The sequence below is a fragment of a genome, unplaced genomic scaffold, assembly GCF_019419815.1.
Source record: "Pyrus x bretschneideri cultivar Hongxiangsu unplaced genomic scaffold, Pyrus_bretschneideri_v1 Contig287, whole genome shotgun sequence".
Classification (NCBI taxonomy): Eukaryota; Viridiplantae; Streptophyta; class Magnoliopsida; order Rosales; family Rosaceae; genus Pyrus; species Pyrus x bretschneideri.
In genome coordinates, this window is record NW_025999598.1 from 22,144 (window position 1) to 44,171 (window position 22,028).

The window sequence follows — 22,028 nt, forward strand, 5'->3', positions numbered from 1 at the left end:
CAATCCTGGACTGCCTTAAGAAATCCCTCACAGACAAGCATGGAAAGTGGCCAGACGAACTTCTCGGTGTCCTATGAGTGTATCGTACAACCAAACGATGAGCAACTTGTGAAACTCCTTTTTCCTTAGCATTCAGTTCAGAATTAATTATCTCTCCTAAGGTCATGATGTTGAGCATCAGCACCATACTGCTAACATTGGAACATAACAGAAATGAGATGGCCACAAATCTAGATCTGATAGAGGAAAGATGTGAGAAGGTCATCACTCGCATTGTAACCTACCACCACCAGCTCATCTCTAATTACAGCAAAAGGGCAAAGATCCGACAGTATCAGCTTGAAGATCTAGTCCTAAGAAAAAAATTCATCACTACCTGAAGAAAAGGCTCCAAGAAGATGAATCTTATTTGGGAAGGTCCATACAAAGTCAGCAAAGCAGGTGACAAAGGTAACTACACCCTCACCACCATGAGCGACAAAGAGATCGATAAACAATGAAATGCCTACAACATGCGGAAGTACTATGCATGACCTCTCACTTTTCCCTAAGCTCTACTCGGATGAAATAAAGCTCGAAGACTCAAGCAGCTTGACGAGCACTACTTCACAAGTCGAGGACTATCCAGTTGTTACGTAATTTCTACCTTTCAGCTAAGTTTGATATCATTCCTCTCTTTTTTCAATGATGATCTCTAAAGTTATTCATCACTTGGCTCGATTGCATATATGCAACAAATGTCTACTCCTACTCTCATTAAAGATCGCACCTAATCAGGGACCTATCGTAGGAATTGTGCCTCCCTAGGGACCAACCTTGTTCTTCCTTTAGGAGAGGTAAATTATGCACTCCTAATATCCAGACATGGATAGGTCGAGCTGCCCTGGTGTAACTAAAGCATGATGGCCTATGTCGGCATCCCTAGAAGTAGCCACAATGGTTTTTTTTTTTTTTTTTTTTTTTTTTTTTTTTTAAGGCTTAGCTAGATTGAAGGGTTTCAGGCCTTTGGCTTGATCTGCGAGGACCCTAGCTTCAGAGACGAAGGAGGCATGCTGCACAGCTCGCTCTTTAGATAGCTGCCCACGATGATAGGCCGTAGTTGAGCATTCTTGATGTGACCAACTGCTGGCAACCCCCGGCTGAGCATCCTATATGTGATCAACTAGCGATCTTTGTGTTATGGAATAATACTCCTTCTACTTGTTAGAGGAACATCCCTTTTGAGCATCCGCGATGCAAGCTTCAAAGCCTTAAAGCAACTCTCTCTCTTTCTCTAAAACTAAGTTCTAAACCCCCAAAAGACAAACTAAAACCCTAGAAGCAAATATACCCCAAGGAAATCAGAATTTCCATAAGCCAACTTATCTCAAGGACACTTGTCGGCTGCAAAAGAGATCTAGCCAGATCAATGGCCCTAAACTGAAACTGACTAGCATTAGATATGTGTCAGTCAGCCCATGTAAGCAGTCTTAATTTGTGTGCCTAGATAGCTGGAAGTCAACGTCATAAACTGGCTAGACAATCAAACTAGATAGAATGTAACACAAATAAAGCATGAATAAACCTTTGAGTTGAAATGTGCCACTTTTTGAACATTTACTCCAGTAGTAACAGCCTATAATTTGAGTATATTCTAAAGCTAGATTAAGTATGTGTGATGGTTCAATTACAATATTTGATAAGGAAAGCCAAACACTTAATGCTAGACTTTGCAATATATATGTATAGACTACAGATATATGTATATATATCCAAGCTTTTTTAAATGACAAAAAGCCCTCACGTAGTGGTAGTAGGTGGTCATTTAAAGAATTAAAAACCAAAGCATTCAATAACCTATCTGATTCTGACCCCTCCAACCCCACTCTCTCACTTGAATAACCTATCTGATTCAATAACCTAACAGTTGAGCCCATATTATTATCACATTTTGACCCCTTGGAAAATGAAAAACTCTTTAATTTGTGCTTTTCTGTTTCTTGTTTTTCCTTCAGGAATCAGAACGTTAAATTGGATCTTAAATCCAGATCCCGTTGCCATGAACTGATATGTTAAAAGTTACAGCCTCTGTTTTTGCATTATCTCTTCCCTCTTTTACGCACAAATGGTGAGTTCATAAATTTTCTCGAGGCCTATACGATTCAAGATTTAGAGTTGCAAATCTTATATGAAAGTTGCAGAGCCGCCTAAACTGCCACCTAGAACCACCCAGACCGCCTATAGCGTCTAGGTGGTTGCCTAAATCCTCCTCGCCTTACCTGACCATTTTGGCCTAAATCGAGTCAAAGCTCCACCGCCCAGCGCCTAGACCAATTTGTAAAACACTAGGCTACATGCACATGGTTCACGTGGTTGAGCATCCTTAATGTGACCAATTAGCGTAAGTAGCTGAGCATCTTGTATTTAACCAACTAGCGATCTATGAGTATCCTTGGAAACCTAAAGTCGCTATAAATTTAATGAACAGCCTATAGTTTCTAGAAGATCGTTGGGAACCTAAAGCCGCTGCCTATTCAATAAGCAGCCTACGATTTCTAGAAGATACCTGGGAACCTAAAGCTGCTGCCAATTCAATGAGCAGCCTACAATTTTTGGAAGATCTCTGGGAACCTAAAACCGTTTCCAATTCAACGAGCAGCTTACGATTTCTGAAAGATTGCCTATGGTACACCCTTCGAGCAGCTAACCGCATAAACTTATAAAACTGCACAATCTTGTGAAAGATTAATAGGTTAGCACTTATATGCACTGCTTAGCGTAGAATAACCCTTTGGGTTCACACTGATCCCTAAAATGTTATGCTACTTGCTACACAGCCTACAAAATTAGTTGCATTAAGTGTAAAGCGTTCTTTCGAACCATTGCCCATAAATTCCATAGAACCACACATTTTTTATGCGAAAGGGTAACAAATTTTGTGCCCTAGCAATCTTTAGTATGTTGTGATGCAGGCCATGGAGCTCAAAGGATTTGAGAAATGATGACCAACTAAGCAGCCAATGGTCAGGGGGTAACAATGCGAGATAAAGCTCAGCAGTTCAACGCCCTAGAAGATCGAAGCTAACAACCAAGCAGTCACGTAGACTCGCCTACTTCTGTATGCAGGGCGCTTAATAGTTGGCTCTCTGATTAACAGCTTCACAGAGGTCTTAAGCCTAGATCGGTAGTCACATAGGTCATGCAAACCTGTTTACTTATTAAAAAGCAGCACGTTTCGCTAACAACCTTGTGATTAAAGATCTAGTGGACCATCGATACGAGACATACAACTACGAAGGTCATTCGACCTTGCAAGCTAGAAGTTTCAAAAGATGCCTCAAGCAAGTGAAGATTTGCACCCGACAACCCGAAGTTGGCGCCTAAAACAATGAAGATGGGCTTGACTGCTTTGTTCAAAGTAGCCAACTCGATTGTTCGTTCTATGGTTAAAGCTTAAAGCAAGGCAAATAGACAAAGATGAAGTAAGGTGAAGAAAAACAGTTTAGTACTTTATAGCAAATTGGTAAACTGGCGCAAAGGCCAATAGAGTTCAAGCAAAGAAAAAAACAAAACAGGAAAGGAAAAAAAAGTAAATCATAAAGTCTATCAAAATAGACTACTCTTCAGTAGCTTAGACATCTTTAGCAATCGCATCCTTCCTAGCAGCATTAACCTCCCACACTTCATCTACAACTGCCTTATCCTGGGCAGCACTGTCATCAGCAGCCCTTACCTGGGCAGCATTACCTTCGGTCGCACCTACCTTGGCAGCATGATTCTCAGCTGCTCCACCAGTGGCGCTCTTGAAGGAAAACTTAAGTAGATCCTCGGAAGAAATAGCAAAAAGCTCAAGGTTCTTATCAAAAAAGGCGTAGTCAGATGACATGTCAAGGAAATAATCTATGTAGCCAAGCTTGTAGAAGTCGGCTTGACCTTGAGCAACGACAACCTCAATACTGGACTTCTTGTTCTTTAGCTACTTATTCTTCTTAATCAGGTCAGTATGAGTATTCTGCAACTCATCTAGTTCATTCTTCAGGTTCTCGTTGGCAAACAATGCTCATTGTAGCTCTATTTCCTTGGACTTAAGTCTACTGACGGATTTCTTGAGTCGAACAACGTCATTATGCATAGCGAGCAGCTCTACATCATTGGCATCGCGGACATACCAAAATTCTGAAATGGCACGCTCAAGGTCCTGCACTAGCAATGCTTGGACTTCAATGCCTTTCTCTGCAACGCCATATTTCCCCCAAATCGCATCAATTTGAGCCTTCAAGTCATTGATTTCTTGGCGAGCTGTCTTCAGTTGCTGAGTAGTGGAGGCAGAGACATCAGATCCCTTCAAAAAGGCAAGTTCAAACTCCAACTTTTTAATTTTCTCAGCAGCCGAGCAAGCTTCTACTACCATCGCTACCGTTATCTCTATAGCAGCCTTGGCGTCATCCTGCTTCATGCGCGTGTACCTGGCACCCAAGATCACAAGATTTTTGCATCATAGCGAACAGGAAACCCCTATGTGAGCGAGCTTCACGCCTCGCGAAAAAACTGGAGTCGACAACCTTGCTTATGCCATCAACAAACTTGGCACATACTTCCGTGTCCTCAAGCAGATCAGGCTTTAACAGTTCATGGATCTCGAAAAACTTCTTTAAGTCTAGTTTAGCATGCTGTTCACGGCTGCTTATGCGGGCAGGTGCTTCCTTCTTAATAGAATCGGATCAGACTTAGGCACGAAAAACTATCTCAGAATAAACCTAGGCACAGAGGGCATGGTAGAACTCTTTTGCTGCGTAATCCTATTAGCATCTGTTCCAGCAACCTTCAGAGCAACAAGCTTGACAAGCTTATTTCCAGCAGCCTCTTTCTTCCCCCTGGAAGAAGTGAAGTCAAGCACATGCCTCACAGCAATGGATGAACCCTTACAAGCCGTAGAAGAAGTCTTCGACTTTTGTTCTCCACTGCTGGCTCTCGAGCAGGCAATGAAGATCTCTTTCTTCCACCTCCACTAGCAACAGCTTCCATAATGGCGATCGGACGAGCAAGCGCCTCACCTTTGATCCTTTTAATCTTTTCATGTGGAAGCAGCCTACCTTTCTCCCTACTAAGAGGACTGAGCAGCTAATGCCATTCGCGATATTTAGCAGGGATCCCAAAAGCGATGTGTGCTTTCTTTATGTCTGGAGAAGTCTTAGGAGTTGAGCCGAATTTCGAATCTACATAAATAGAGGAGGACAAATCAAAATGCAGCTCCACAAAAGTAAAAAACAGCTTACTCACCATCGATGAACGCAGTTGAAACTTATAGCTCAGGCAAGGAGTCTGATTCCCACTCTCTGCTGATCTCTAGGGTCTCTCTAGCCCAAGAGCACACTTCATGGAGCAGATTACCTCTTAGAAGAATCAAGGCATAGGAAAGGTGAACCCTAACGCGAAGTAGTAGGCTTGAAACTTGATAGCTTTCCTAGACCCACACAGTTCACAGCTGCTACCAACCTTGGCCCGCTTCATGTGAACCCTAGACAAATTGCATGCTTAAACATTTCAAGGAAGTCTTAGAACTGCTCATTTGAACCTACCTTGACATAAGCAGCCTTAAAGTAGCCTAGCTTACTTGCAAATTTGCTCTAACGATATAACGACGGAATAAATTCATCATTCTTGTGGCTTGAGGAAGATATGTTCAAAAATCCTACAACGGCGTAAGGAAAAATTATTAGAATGCTGCTTAAAGAAGAAATAAAAAGAAATAAGATCAAGATCGAAGGAGCCTATCAACCACGCTAGACCTCATGGCCTGGTCTCCTCCTTTTGGCCCAAAAGGTGCAGTAACCCACATTGCAAGGTAGGGGTTGGCGCTTCAGTGCTGCCTCCCCTTCTTTTTCCTCACAACCCAACGACCTTGCGGCCCAAACCAACTGGAGGGGGGTTGGCACCCTCATGCCTCCCTCTATCTCCCGTATATCTCAACGCTGCATAAGCCCAAGCCCAGCAACCATAGACCGGCGCCTCAACGCCAAAGTCCACGCGCACAGGCCTAAGCCCAGCGCTCAAGCCGAGCCGGTCCAACCGCCAACCCTTAGCCCATGCCTAGCCTATCTGCAACAACCTAGCTGCCATGGCAGCAGCACATCTGCCCAACAACTGCACTTTTTGCCACCTTCTTAACCCCCGTCGAGCCAAAATTCAAGCCCTGAGGCTCCAAAAAATCAAGAAGAAAGAGAAAATTAATTTTTTTTCTTACATTGGAAAAGAAGAAAAGCAATGGAACATAATTCTTTGCACGGGCAAGTGAAGAAGATTGCTAGAGGAGGGGGAACAAATATCCTCTGGCTTTCTCTCTTTCTTGTAGGGTTTTAATTGCACTCCAAATTTATTTGACCCCCTGCTTGACGCAGACTTAAATAGATTTTGGTGCAATTACATTCCATTTCGTAGAAAAATTTAAATTCCAATTCAAAGAAGGAATCTACATCAAATTAGGACACAAACTCCATTGCAGCTTTGGATTCCTACACCTCCTGCCCTTCCCTACGATTAGCCCAGTAGGTGTAGGGGCATTTGTAGAGCCAAAAATGATTCTAAAAATCATGAAGCTGACACATGAATTATTTCTTGAGAAAGACAAGACTGCCTTTATTAAATGAGCAGGGAGCAGTCTCATTCACCATCCACAGCTAAGGTAAAGTAGGTAGAGATCAACGACTGCTCAAGGCACCCCTACCCGTAGGAAAAGTCAAAGGTATTTATGTTAGAATAATCTCTTATTCTTATCATAAATACATTCCTAATCAGAAAATACCTCTTTCAAGTAAGTAATCATAATTCCATTTATTTATATGCATTATGTACACCTAAAATGAAATTAAAGTATACAATTTTCATCCCTCTCTCTCCTCTCTTCTTTTCCTCATTTATCTATATGCCTTATATGCCTTACGTACGCTTTAATTTTGATTTTAGGATGTACACTTTGGTCTTGTTCTAAGGCTTTCTATATTTGTATTTTTATTTATATATAAACTTTCTATCATTTGGTCACAAATCTTGTAGATTTAGTAGTGGGAACTCAAATTTGCTTGAATTTGTGGTTGAAATATGTGTTTGGTATCGGAAGTAGAAGGTTAATATATACATATACATATACATATATATATATATATATATATCTATTAATCCGTTTTGCGGTTCTAAGGTTAGAACCGTAAATCTGCATAAACAAAATCGAAATCGACGTAAACCGAACTGTACAACTTTAATAATAAATTTAAGTGAAATCGCATCGAACCGTACCATTAATATTTTCAAGTTCAAGATTCGATTCAAAAGTAGAGGCGGACTAGACTGGACCAGACCATGCTAACCCCTAGATTAGGACATGCAGCACGATACTAAAGCTACCACATGCTAAAGAAAAGGGCAGAATGACGTATGTGATTATATATTTTGAGCGTATAGGGTCCGTGACAAAATAAAGGTCTCTAATGACTAATCTATTAATCGTGATCAGATTATCAGAAAACTGAAATGAAAGAACGGCGGAAAAAGAAAGAGAGAAATGTCTGGTGAAAGAAGGGGTTGGTCTGATTCAACACCACTACTTGCCCACCAACAATCCCAATCACAGAAGCAGCACCAGCAACAACAGCATAATCTCCGTCAGTTTCAGCGTCGCTCCTCCTCAAATTCTCACTCCTCAGTCTCTCTCGAGATGACATCCTACGCCGTCCCAACCGCCACCGCCCGCTCCGTCTTCCTCGGCATAGATGTTGGCACCGGTAGCGCCCGCGCAGGTCCCCTCCCTCTCTCTCTCTGTGTGTTTTATATAACGGAGAAAATAATAAAACCGTCGATCTATAGGATTGAATATTGACAATCATATCAGATGATCAGAAATTATTGACAATTAATTAGATTTGTATCGATTTACCGCGAATTTCCTGCGCGCGTGGTACATGTTACGCTGTAAAGAATCAGTGTATTGCAATTGTTGTTTAGTTGTGCAATCCTGCATTGTAATTGGTACTGGATGCAGGTCTGTTCGACGAGGACGGGAAACTTCTAGGTTCTTCGAGCAGTTCGATTCAGATTTGGAAAGATGGCGATTCTGTTGAGGTAATAATAATTAAGAAGTGAATTTCATCAGTACTTGTAGTAGCTAACGAATTCATTAGTACTTGTAGTAGCTAACGAATTCATTAGTACTTGTAGTATCTAACGAATGCGGTGTTAAGTAGACTTACGGTGGTGAGTTGCACAGCTGGTAGTTGCTGCAGTATGTAGAGGACGAATGTGGCATTTGAATGATTCCTTGTAACTTTTACTTTTTATTTTTTTGTGCAAAATTAGCAATCGTCCACAGATATTTGGCATGCAATAAGTGCGGCTGTGAAAGCAGCGTGCTCCCTTGCAAAAGTTTCCAAGGAAGAAGTGAAGGGTATGGGATTTGCGGCTACTTGTTCACTTGGTGCGTAACTTTCTGTTTGTGTGTACCACACTGTTCTATTGAAGAAAATTGGTTATGTAATATTCTTAGTATATATTATGCACAACAGAAAGTATGAAAACTGCTTGCTAGCATTAATCAGTAGCAGATGGTTTCTCTTTGCAGTTGCAGTGGATGCTGACGGTTCTCCTGTTACGGTTTCTTGGAGTGGTGATTCAAGAAGAAACATAATAGTATGGATGGACCATAGAGCTGTTGAACAAGCTGAAAGGATTAATTCACGTAACTCAACCGTATTGCAGTACTGTGGTGGAGCTCTTTCCCCTGAGATGCAGCCTCCAAAGGTACGTACACATCATAGCATGGTCCATCCATTTTAAGTTATGACATTCCTGCATGAATTATGAATTATTTATTTAAAAGTTTAAACATACTCCATGTTCATTGCGTCTATCTTACATCTAGGCGTCTCAATGATCTACATGTGTATCAAAAGGTTGTATAGGAGGGATGTAGATGTACATCACAAACTAGTTACTGATATGGCGAGCGTGCTAGTATATTTTCTTTCCTTATATATATGTATAAAATTATCCATTGGTTCCTTTTTTTTGCTATACATTTCTTTTTAAAAGATAAAGACCATCTTTATGCAGCTTCTATGGGTGAAAGAAAATCTTCCCGAGTCTTGGTCAATGGTCTTCAGGTGGATGGACCTGAGTGATTGGTTATCATACAGGTACTTGAATCCATTCAATATGTGATCCCTTTGTCCTAGTCAAGTTCGACTTGAATTTGTTGAACAAACTGATGTATTTGCATATCATTAGGGCCACAGGAGATGATACTCGGAGTCTCTGTACGACAGTGTGCAAGTGGACATATCTTGGTCATGCACATATGCAGCTAAACAATGAGAAAGATTCTCGAGATATGGAAGCTTGTGGGTGGGATGATGATTTCTTGGAAGAGATTGGATTGGGTGATCTTGTAGATGGTCATCATGCTAAGATAGGTAAAGACTTGTAGATACAAGTTCTCTATATGTCTTCTTTATGGGGGAAATGTAAAATCCTGTAGTCTTCTAACGAACAGTGCTTTGACATGTTGATGATTGAGAATTTAACAAGATCTTAAAAATCTAGTGATTTATTCATTTATTATTAGTAGATATATTAATGATTTGTAGATTTCTTAAGATGAAGAAGAGCACACCATTTATGTTCAATTAGATAAGATTCACCTGCATTGTTCACATAGAAATTTAGTATCGAGTATACATCGACTTATTCCTTTTCAGATGCCCCTTAACTTCGAAGAGGCTTCTTGTGATGCATTTCCCCCCTTAAATGATTTCTGGATATGGTATAAGTTTCAGTGTTGACTGACTGATAGTTTGGTAGTAACTTTTCAACTTTGTTTTCGGAGAGAGGTACATGATGGTCTTCTTAGAATTTGTACGTGTGTTGACCACTATTTCTCAGTCATTTTATCTTGCCAAGATCTTTATCCCAGTATGACTATCTTTATATTGGAACAGTGGAATTATGCATTGCATATGCATATCCCTGCTTTTGTCTTATTTAAAATTATTGCTGTACCGTAAATGGACTGTCATGTTATCAGATACTTGCATTGGAATATTCATTGTTTTGTCAATGTTAATGAATCTTTAGAGAAGTGCTCGGGAATAGGATTCTTTGTTGAAGAGAAAAGGTTGTGCTATAATTTAATGATGAAACAATCCAAAAGTCTTGTCTTGTATCCTTCTCCCATTTGGTTCTGGGGTTTCTGAATGACTATTAGTTATTATTTCCTGATCTTCTGTATATACACTTCAGTTTACTTCAACTCTGCGTTAATCAACTATATCTTTATCTGAAAATAGTTCACAGGTCAACTTGAGTGTATTCGCAACTATTATTTATGTCGTGGTTATTGCGCCAAGTCTTTCAAATGCTTTGTGCTACCATTGGGTACTTTTGGCTTTGGTTGATAACTTGAGATTGAAACAGGACGAAGTGTAGCCTTCCCTGGTCATCCTCTGGGTTCTGGTCTCACACCAACTGCTGCGAAGGCAAGATATTTTGTACTGAAGATTTCACTTTGATTTCAAGTGGCGCTCCCTTGAGGTCTATTAACTATGCATACACATTTTATTTGCTGCTAGAGTATGAGCACATCCTTTTTGGGTGGCTTTGGAAGTTTGGAGGGTGATTTCACATGATATTTTTTTTTTTTTTTTTGACTCGTGCTGTGGTTAGTCTTTTATTATTCAAAGTAATTTGAATTTCCAGGAATTAGATCTTGTAGCAGGAATCCCTGTTGGAACTTCCCTAATTGATGCTCATGCCGGTGGTGTGGGGGTAATGGAAAGTGTGCCTGTGACATATTCTGAGCCTAAAGGTTGCTAAGTCCTATCCATTTTTGCTTTTAGTTATTCTACTTAATTTTTTAGCTAAAGTGTTGTATTCTTCTAAAGAACTGTTATATGTTCAGAGTCTGATGGTGAAGCTCTCTGCCATCGTATGGTGTTGGTCTGTGGAACTTCTACATGCCATATGGTTGTATCTCGGGACAAACTTTTCATTCCAGGGGTCTGGGGCCCATACTGGTCAGGTATGGGAACAAGCTTTCCAGCTGTAGTGTCGTTATCATTGTCAACATACTTTACCTACTCTTTTTCCTCTTTAAATTTTCAGCTATGGTGCCCGAATATTGGCTTACAGAAGGTGGACAGAGTGCTACAGGTGCATTATTGGATCACATAATTGAAAGCCATATTGCGGCTCCTTACCTTGCAAATCGTGCTGCTTCTCAGCGTGAGTCATTGATCAACTTATTTTGTGCTAATTGCTGTACTAGGATAGATGGCTTAAATCTTGCTTAGTTTGATCTCTGCATCTCCCTCTAGGCATTTCTTTGTTTGAACTACTGAAGAAGTTACTGAACACAATGATGCATGATCTGAAGCGTCCATTCGTTGCTTCTTTGACTGAAGATATGCATGTTCTTCCAGATTTTCATGGGAACAGGTTTATCCTTATACATTGAGCTTAATTTCGCTTGTCATAGTGCACCCACCGGCCCCCCAACTCACCCCCCCCCCCCCCCCCCAAAAAAAAAAAATCTCTTCCATTAAGCTACTGAATTTGTGATGGTATAGGTCGCCCAATGCAGACCCAAAGGCAAAAGGTATGGTATGTGGCCTAACACTTGATACAAGTCAGAATCAGTTGGCTCTTCAGTATCTTGCCACAGTACAAGGCATTGCATATGGCACACGTCACATTGTAGAGCACTGCAACGCCAATGGTCACAAAGTAAGAATGCACACTTCTCAGTTCTCTTATTCTGTATGCATCAATTGTAAACAGACAATTTCAAAGAATGACCAACCTTATGAAACTTATAATATTCTTTAGTTTCTTTCAATTGTTTTCCCTTATTCAGAAGTACTAATTTAACTCCAAAAATGCCTTGAAGTATTTAAAGTAATTAAGCCACATGCATACGATTTCTAAAACCATATAATTTTGATTTTGAACTTTTTATACATGGCATGCAATATTTGTAGATCATAGTATTAAAGGCAAACTGCTTATGGTATTTGTAGGTCATAGTACATGATTCTTTGGAGGAAGTTGTATCTGTTTAGGAAATGTTTTCTTCTACTTTGTGTTTTAACCTTTCCTCCTTAGGTTATTTGAATTGGTAAGAATACAACTAGGAGAGAATATATAACATGGTTCCATGGTTAACTTCTGCTTGGAACAAAGGTTTGTGATTCTATTTAGGAATCATACTCAACATGGCTACTGGACCTCATTTCCTCCACTTTTGAGAAGAACTATCTTTGTTACACTTTGGTCTCTAGAGTAATTGGAACCTAAAAAATGTAACCCTTTTTGAGTATCTGTTTCGTTCTTTGCAGATTGACACAATACTAGCATGCGGAGGCCTTGCTAAGAATGAACTATTCATTCAAGAACATGCAGATATAATAGGTCTCTCTCTCTCTCTCTCTCTCTCATAAACATTAAATGCCCCCAGCTCCTTCGTGTTTTCATCTGTCTTCTGCTGTCGTCCTTCAGAATGAACTATTATTGTCATTTTAGATTTGTCTGATCGTTCTTCTCTGTTGTTGAAGTTTATTGCAGAACCTATGTTTGTTTTGTTGCGTCGGTCGTTTTGGTTCTCAAATTAGTATTGTAATTGTTCAATGACTGAACTGCTTCTGTATGCTGAAGATTCTACTGTGGGACTGGATTGGCGAAAGAAAACTTTGGGATAATTAATGATGCTTTAGAGTACACGAGTCAAAGTCTTTGTTTATGCATTTACATAACCCTTGCCCCTTGGACCCCTTGTCTGTGATTTATTCAGGTTGCCCTATAATTCTTCCACGAGAAAGTGAACCTGTGCTCTTGGGTGCTGCCATTCTTGGTGCTGTTGCTGCAAGGAGATATTCTAGTCTGCATGAGGCCATGAGGGCTCTGAATGCAGCGGGCCAGGTACTAATGGTGGATTTTGTTTAGATTTCATTTTTCAAAACAAATATTTTATTCCTTTCTGATGGAGAATATTTAGGTCTGAACTCTGAAGCGAAACGTCCCAGCAGTTTTCTTCTCTCTTAGCAGTTTAGGAGGGTAGTAATTTTTTGTACCTTTCTGAGGGAGAATATTTAGGTTTGAAGTGAAACCTCCCAGCAGTTTTCAGGCAGAACCGGCATTTAATTGTTTTGTAACCTACTTTAGGACATAGGGTTGTATTCGAATGTTTTCTTCTTTCTCCTCAAATTTCCAAGCCTATAATAGAGGTAAAAAAAATCACGAGATGAGTGCATTATTAGGAATATTTACGAGGGTAAACACAAATAGTATCCTCGTTTGTACTTTTTGTGTCGATACTGTACTTGCTTCCACAATGACATTTCATGATTTAGCATTTTAGGTTTATATTGCAAAATAATTAACTAAAATAGTATGATTTTGAGGTCAAAGATGTATACGTGTATGACTTTTGAGTCATGGGTAGGGTTCTACAATGCAAGGTGGACTGCCATTGGAAATTCCAACCTCATGGTGTTTGCCATATTACGGTTTATTCATATATATCTTTTTTAGGGCACAAAAAAAGTGAAAACGAAATTTGTTTACAAGTGTGTAGTTGTGGTGAACTGTATAATATACATTTACCCGCAGACTGGTTTCCCCCATATTTTTTTTAAAAGTTTCAGATACCATCTTCCTCATTTGGCAGGTCATCCATCCATCCAAAGATCCTAGGGTGAAGAAGTACCATGATGCCAAGTACCGCATTTTTCGCGAGCTTTATGAGCAGCAGCTATCTCATCGTTCTCTGATGGCTCAAGCCTTGGCTTAATTGATTCATTCGTGATGCATGGCGCTTGTTATATTGGAAGAGAAAAATGCACAGCCTTTGTGATGTTACGATGTTTAACCGAAGATTTTTCTTTTCCCCTTCTTAATCATGTAAAAGCCTTGACTTTGGCAACTCGTAAGGAATTCTTCAAAAGGCCAAACCACAGCAAAATATGTATAGGCACTGGCTAAGTGCTTTTTGCCGAATTACTTTTGGCATTATCAATTGTTGGTAGCAGGAGATATTTCTACCAACATCATCTAAGGTTGCAAACGAAATTATGAATGTCAACAGCCATATATTTTCAGTGTCAAATTTCAGTAATGCTGACTGTAATTTACTCGGATGATCACTTTTGTCCGTGTAGTCGTATTTTCTTGCATATTTGTCTTCCCAGTTCATCGACTAAGTTAGCGGATTTTGAAAAGCCAATTTGTTTCTTTGTTTTTTCTTGTAACGAGTTCCTCTTCATATTGGGTCGGACTGAATAAATTAAACGGAGATAATCACTTCTCCTCAAAACAAGAGCGTATTGGGATTCTTGCCCCCTGAACTCAATCCCTCGAAGATGCTTGCACCTCAAGACAACCAGCTGGAAGGAAGAGTCGGTTATTCAATAGCAACTCGATAACAACTGCATTGAAGGTTTCATTCCAGAGGAGCTATGTGATATCACTGGCAAACAATATACAGTTGGTGGATTGATGCCAAGTTACATAGAAAACATCAGACATCTTCAAAGAGTTTTCCTAAATTCCAACAAATTGAACTCACCAATACCAGTCAATTTGTTTTGGAACCGAATTTCTGGAGACATTCCGAGCATCATAGGATCTTTTCAAAGCATAAACTCTCTAGATTTGTCAAACAACTTGTTCATAGGATCTATTTCCACAAACATTTGGTAATTGAACTCATCAATGCAAGTCTTCGAAGTTTACAAGAATTGTAATTGGCTACAGGGCATAGAATCATATCGTATCATGAACTCCGTTGTGAAAGCAGCTTTCTGGGAGTCGCAAGTTTTGGCTCTGTGTACAAGGGGAATCTTTCCCATCGGACAACCGTTGCTGTCAAAGTTCAAGGTATGCAAATAGAAGGTGCCTTCAAAAGTTTCATTGCAGAATGAAAAGAATGGCCGGCAATCCGACATTGAAATCTTTTCAAGGTGATAACTACGTGCTCGGGTCTGTAGGTATGAGTTTTGGTGCTGCAATACATGTCTAATGGTAGTCTCAAGGAGTGGTTCTACTCTCACAGTTATTGTCTAAATCTTTTTCAAAGAGTTAGCGTGTTGGTCAATATTGCATCAGCTTTGGGATATCTCCGTCAAGGTCAATCAGAGCCTGTAGTTATTAAGAACGGTGAAGAGGATTTTTCTGTATTGATTGATAAAATCTACACAAGTTACAAGTTAATATAAAAGGGGTAAGGAGAGAAAGCACAACACGTGCAACTCCTTAATTTAAGCTTCGAAAGGCTATACAAGATCCCTTGATTTAGGGAGACTTCATGACACTCCTTGATACAGGGCTTCACCGACTTTCATTAGGTTTCTTATATTAAATATTTCAACACTCCCCCTCAAGTTGGAGAGTGTATGTCAAGAACTCCTAACTTGCGTAACATGGTTGAGAATGCATTCTTTCCCAATGCCTTTGTGAACACATCTGCTAGTTGGTGTGAGGAAGAGACATATTTTGTAACAATGGAACCATCTTGCACTTTGTCTATGATGAAGTGATAATCAATCTCTATATGTCTAGTCCTATCATGGAAGACGGGGTTAGCAGCTATGTGAAAAGCTGCTTGGTTATCACAATACAATGTCGTGGCCCCTAGATGTGACAATCTCAAGTCTTTGAGAAGATGTTGAAGCCAAGACAATTCACAACAAGCACCCGTCATAGCTCTGTATTCAGCTTCGGCTGAAGATAGGGAAACCGTCTTTTGTCTTTTTGATCTCCAAGAAATCAAAGAAGATCCCAAGAATATGCAATAACCTGTGGTAGACCTTCGAGTGATTTGCCTAGTCTGAGTCACAATAAGCTATTAAAGCTAGATTGTGATGTGAGGAAAAGAAAAGGCCCTAACCCGGTGTGCTTTTGATATACCTTAGAACACGAAATGCTGCCTCCATATGTGGCTTATGTGGTTCATGCATAAAACAAGCAGTTCCCCTTTGTCTGAAAGCTTCAAATTTTGTTCCATTGGGAAGTTCACTGGCCGTGCTCCCAAGAGGCCAACGTCCTTCAAAATCTCCAAAGTGTATTTCCGTTGTGAAAGGGAAATACCTTTGTGTGAACGTGACATTTCAATCCCCAAAAAATATTTTAAGTTTCCGAGATCTTTGATTTGAAAGCGACTGTGTAGAAACTTTTTAAGAGAGGATATGGCAGCCATATTATTTCCAGTAATGACGATGTCATCCACATAAATCAAAAGGGCCGTGAATGACTTTCCTTTTCGATGAGTAAAAAGAGAGTAATCGGCTTTGGATTGTACAAATCCTGCAGTTTGAATAGCAGTGGAGAACTTAGCAAACCATTGACAAGAAGCTTGCTTTAAACCATACAATGACTTGTTGAGGCAACACACTAAACTCTCCCCCTGTCGCAGAAGACCAAGAGGGGGTGACATATAGATTTCCTCATGAAGATCGCCATGCAGAAATGCATTATTAACGTCCAGTTGGTGAAGGGACCAATTTTGAGCTGAAGCAAAAGCTAATAAACATTGAATAGTAGTCATTTTAGCTGTAGGTGAAAAAGTATCATCGTAGTCAATACCTTCCATCTGAGTGTAGCCATTGGCTACCAAACGCGCTTTGTAACGCTCAATGGATACCATGTACATTTACAAAGACTTGTACACGAAGACGACAATGGTTTGACGACAATGGTTTGGGTGTGGGCAATGTCACTTGTGAGAATACATACTCACCGAGGTAAGCAGGGGTAGTACGATGGCGTTGGGGTCGCCCAATAGAGTCTGGTGGAGCTATGCTGTCATCAGTGGAAAGAGAAGGATTTATGGGATTGGGTGGAGATGTGTCGAGGTGGTTGTATTGGGTGAATAAGTGTCTAAAAGGGTAAGAGTGGATGAGGCATGGAGACATGGTGGACCAGACGTTTCTAGAGTGGATGGAGAAAGGATGGATGTAGAAGGAATAGGGTCGACAACAGGGTAAGGATGCAGGTTTGTAGAAGGTTCTACCGTGGGAGAAGATGGCATGGTCTAAAAGGGGTAGGTATTTTCATTAAAAATGACGTCTCGGTTGGTAAAAATATGTTTTGTTGTTAAATCATAAAGTTTGTATGCCTTTTGCCCGAAAGGATAACCAAGAAATACACAACGCCTAGCTCATGCATCAAATTTATGAGAAACATGTACATTGATCACATAGGCAAGACATCCAAACACACGTATATGAGAAAAAGTGGGAGGTTTAGCATGAAATAGTTCATAAGGTGTTTTGTAATGGAGAATAGGGGTTGGAAATCTGTTTATAAGGTGTATAGCTGTTAACACACAATCCCCGCAAAAACGTAATGGAAGATGAACCTAAAAACGCAAAGCACGTGCCATTTCAAGAATGTGACGGTGCTTGCGTTCTACAACGTCATTTTGTTGAGGCGTATAGATGCATGAATGTTGAAAAACAAATCCAATATCCTTAGAAAAAGGACGTAAAGAAAGGAACTCCCCACCATTATCGATTTGAATTGTTCATACTTGTGTTTGGAATTGTGTTTGTACAAAGGAAAAAAACTTTTTAAGTAGGCTCTGTGTTTCACTTTTATGGTGCATGAGGAAGACCCATGTAAACCTAGAATAATCATCTACCACTGTTAAAAAATAATTGGCTCTAGAAAGAGAACTTATCTTATAAGGACCCCAAATGTCACAATGGATGAGATCAAAAGGTTTCTTAGTAGTAATTGAACTAATGCCAAAAGGAAGACGATGTTGCTTAGCCAATGGACATATATCGCAAGCATCATGCAACTTAAAAGGGATATGCAACACATTTTTTGCCATAAAACTCTAAACGAGATGGCGATATGTGACCCAAACGTCGATGCCATAATTCAGTGGAGGAGGTGACAAGGTTGCAAGAAGGTTTGACAGAAGATGTTGGCCTTTTTGAAATTAGTGCCAACAAGTAATGCAGTCCTCCACGCTGTTTACCCAAACCAATCGTTTTTTTCGTAGCCAAATCTTGTAAAACACACCAGTAAGGGAAAAATGTTACTGAACAAGCCATTGCGCTAGTGACCTTACTTACAGACATTAAGTCAACTTTGAAAGTTGGCACACACAATACATCTTGCAAATGAATTGAAGAATTTAAAGATAAATTCCCAATGGATGTGATTGGAGCCTCCTGTCCACTACGCATTTGAACAGGTGGTAAGGTGACACTCTTGGTATAATGAGTGAGTGAATTTGGTGAAGATGTAATATGGTCCGTCGCACCACTGTCGATTATCCATCGACAAAGGCGCTTTAGACGTTTTAACAAACCTGATAAGTTTTCAGTGGCATTGGTAGCAACATTGGCTTTAGGATCATGCTGTGTTGTCTCATTGATGTGCATGATGGACAATATCTGCTAGAATTGAATGACAGATAGACCAGGTATAGCGGAATGCAGTTCTTGCAGAGAAGCCCTATTGGTCGTATTGTTGGCAGAACTTCTATGGCGTTTGTTGCGTCCGCCATCGTTGTTCCCACACCCACCACCTTTGTTGCTACGATGAAGATAATGTTCGGGACGATATCCATGCAGTTTGTAGCATGTGTCAATGGTATGATGGGTGGTGTCACAATAAGTGCAGTGGAGTTGTTTACGGGAAGAGGAGTTGCTGCCAATTTGGCTGCCAGTTTGCGACTTCTTCCATTGACAAACCGCCATTGTTGATACCTTTACAGCTTCACGTGAATCACATCGCGCTGTTTTTCTTACTGGACAATCATGGAATACGTTGAATGCACAGAGGGCAATGGACCCATCATCATAATGTTGCTACGCACAGCACCATAAGACTCGTTGAGACTTATGAGGAATTGCATTAATCTAGTTCTCTCTGTTTGATCACATTGCTTCTTTAAAGCACCGCAGGTGCAAGATGCATGATCATTATGGGATGCAAGTTCATCCCACAATCTCTTTAGTTTGGTATATCTTGTTGAATTTGATAAATTCTGGGTGCATTACCTTGGCTGAAACGATCTTCAAGATCCTGCCAAATTTCTTAGGGGATAGTGTAGTAAACGATGTTATCATGGATAGTCTGGTCAACTGAATTCAAGATCCAAGAAACGATCATGTTGTTGCACTGTTTCGAGGAAGCAAATTCATCTAGTTTCTTGCTTTCATCAGGAGCCTTCAGTGTGCCATCCATAAAACCCAACTTGTTCTTAGCACTCAGAGAAAGCTTCACAAAACGACACCAAGTGAAATAATTGTCTTTGTTGAAAAGCTTGGAGATGAGAACCATCGCCAGATGATCAAAATGGTGAATGAAAAAATAACTGGAAATGTTTAACTTATTTCCTTCCGAACTTTGTTCACCAGCCATGAAAGAACAACGACACAGAAGAAAAATGCAGAAGAAAAAAAATGCAGTGAGAAGAAACTAGGGTCCGCTTGGCTTTCCCTAGCTCTGTGATACCATATTAAGAATGGCGAAGAGGATTTTTCTGTATTGATTGATAAAATCTACACAAGTTAGAAGTAAATATAAAAAGGGTAAGGAGAGAAAGCACAACACGTGCAACTCCTTAATTTAAGCTTTGAAAGGCTATACAAGATCCCTTTATTTAGGGAGACTTCATGACACTCCTTGATACAGGGCTTCACCGACTTCCATTAGGTTTCTTATATTAATTATCTCAACAGTAGTGCACTGTGATTTGGAGCCTATCAATATCTTTCTTGATAAAGACATAGTTGCACATGTGGGAGACTTCGGTCTAGCTACAATTTTAGCAAGAAATAAGGATGAGAACTCTTGGTACGTTTGGTTATGTTGCACCCGTAATACATATTCTAAAAACACAATAAAAAGACATTAGGATCACAAATAAATCAAATCAATATAAAGTAGATACGAAGTTATGAACTAATTATATTGAAGACATGGTTATGAAGATGAAGCCATTGATGAACTATAGGTTGTCTTCTCCATCCAATACTCCAAAATATCCCTCTACTATATGACTAGGTTTTAGTATTATGAGGAATTCAATAATGGAAGCAGAGACTTAACCTAGTATTTATATACCATTGGAATTCCTTATTAGCTGGCATATTAACAGCTAAGAAGGTCAACCCTATCACCTTGATTGAGTCCTATCATGATGGAATATCTTTGTATTTGAACCTCTAGATGATTTTCCTAGATTAGCTGCAATGATTTAAGGCTCCACAATTCTTACCTAATTAGGACTCTTAATTTATTCGAATTGCACATCACAAAATAATCAAGTGATTTGTTCCTCAAGTAAACCAAGTGTCACACATTGGCATTCACAGAACTTTGCATTCTCCCACTTGAATGTCAATGTGATGTCCTAATAAGAACTTATGGTGATCACTGAGTCTTCATAAGTTTGCAATCAATCTTTCCTAGCAACTTGTTACTTTTGAATCAAGTGCAGAACCAAGAAAACAAGGCACATATTGGATAGTACCTTGCACTCCATGATTACATGCACACTTAACTAAAAGCACTATGTTACTAACAAAGTCATGATATCAAGAGCTAATAATCAAAACATTAGCTCACGATAGTCAAACTAAAAATATATTTTAGTACAAAAATAGTTCACAAAAGAACTCAACAACGTTGGTAACAACATCCAACTTGTCTATCAATTTAGAATATGATAAGAGAACAAGTAAAATATGACATACTATTTACAAAATCAGGACCTCTTATTAAAACTTATGAACAAAACTTAAACAAAATTTATTCTTAAAATATCAGCCACTAACACTTCAAATTTTGAACACAAAAGGTAATCTCTTATTCCCACTTATTAGTAGAGAAAACAAATATATAAACAAATTATTACTTCCACTAGCAAAACATTAGTCATGGGATCTAGAACATAAAATTTGTGAGCTCAACATCTTTATTCTAGATATATGTAGAGAAGTGATTCTTGTGACTGAAAAACTATACAAAATTACTTGGTCAGTTTTGTTCATCTAACAATTGACATAAATAGAAAACTTTAACTGAATGTTTTCTTATTGCATCAAAAGCATATAATTCCATAATCATCTTTGGACATAAACTAATTATATTAGGTTTGCATAGCTAAAACATAAAATACAAGGGCAAACATATATAGCTTCAACACTTTTGAGTAGATGAAGTATATGCAATCTTATCAATTTCTTGTTTCACTATACATTGATTTATAGTTGTACTGAATAAAAAAAAAACATTTTTTAGCAGATTAAGTATCCATCAATAACATTTAAATCACAAGTTCAATTTCTTGAACAACAAGCAAGAATTAATAAGTAAAGCACTTTTGAGCAGAATGTATTCATGAATATGAATATGGTCATATTGTATTTATCAGTTCAATATTGATAAATAACGATTGTGATTCAAACTAAAATTTCCTGCAAGGTTAGTTGCATAAAACAAATAAAATATAAACAAGTATGATGATTTACATCTTATCTGCCCACAACATGACATTAAACGGATGCAAAATTATTGAATGTGAAGCCCATAATATATGCAAAATTAATGAGTGTGAAGCCCATAATATATTATTTCTCCCACTTGGGCAACACTCCTCAAAATTTCAAGGTTCACAATAAAAGTTTCATAAATAAAATAAAATAATGATCATGATTTTTTTTTTTAATTTTATTTTAGTATTCGAGAAGACATGTCACATCCCAGACTCCAACCTCTCGGATATTGTCCGCTTTGGCATTCTGGGCCTGGACTATGTCGCAGCCACCCAGCTACCGCACGGTTTTGTTCTTGTGGACCGTAGTCCACAAAAGGCCTCTCTGAAGTTAAAGCTCTGGGCATGGATATATAAGGCTCTTTCGGTTTTGTTCTTGTGGCCGAGTGTTAGTCCGCAGACCACATCTCCCACCACAAAAGGCCTCTTCGAAGTTAAAGCTCTGGGCATGGATATATAAGGCCCAAAGACCACGCCCTCACGGGCGATGTGGGAT

General features: G+C 39.3%; 1 protein-coding gene across 1 annotated transcript; it reads left to right on the forward strand.

The window, feature by feature from the left end:
• Positions 1-7,517: 7,517 nt before the first annotated feature.
• Positions 7,518-14,125, forward strand: LOC125479412 (FGGY carbohydrate kinase domain-containing protein-like). The gene is made up of 15 exons (XM_048588657.1): positions 7,518-7,772; positions 8,015-8,094; positions 8,329-8,446; positions 8,591-8,769; positions 9,082-9,164; positions 9,256-9,440; positions 10,441-10,502; positions 10,723-10,831; positions 10,925-11,044; positions 11,128-11,247; positions 11,340-11,460; positions 11,592-11,748; positions 12,360-12,432; positions 12,812-12,939; positions 13,688-14,125. Exons 1-15 carry the CDS (start codon positions 7,538-7,540, stop codon positions 13,808-13,810), a joined length of 1,893 nt encoding a protein of 630 aa, XP_048444614.1. The 5' UTR covers positions 7,518-7,537; the 3' UTR covers positions 13,811-14,125.
• The last annotated feature ends 7,903 nt before the right edge of the window (positions 14,126-22,028 follow it).

What these genes read in the sequence shown, in the direction of transcription:
- LOC125479412 (XM_048588657.1), top strand. Translation starts at nt 7,538, where the DNA reads ATGTCTGGTGAAAGAAGGGGTTGGTCTGATTCAACACCACTACTTGCC. An exon ending in CTGAGATGCAGCCTCCAAAG is followed by an intron (nt 8,770 to 9,081) that starts GTACGTACACAT and finishes ATCTTTATGCAG; the next exon opens with CTTCTATGGGTGAAAGAAAA. An exon ending in TGGTCATCATGCTAAGATAG is followed by an intron (nt 9,441 to 10,440) that starts GTAAAGACTTGT and finishes AGATTGAAACAG; the next exon opens with GACGAAGTGTAGCCTTCCCT.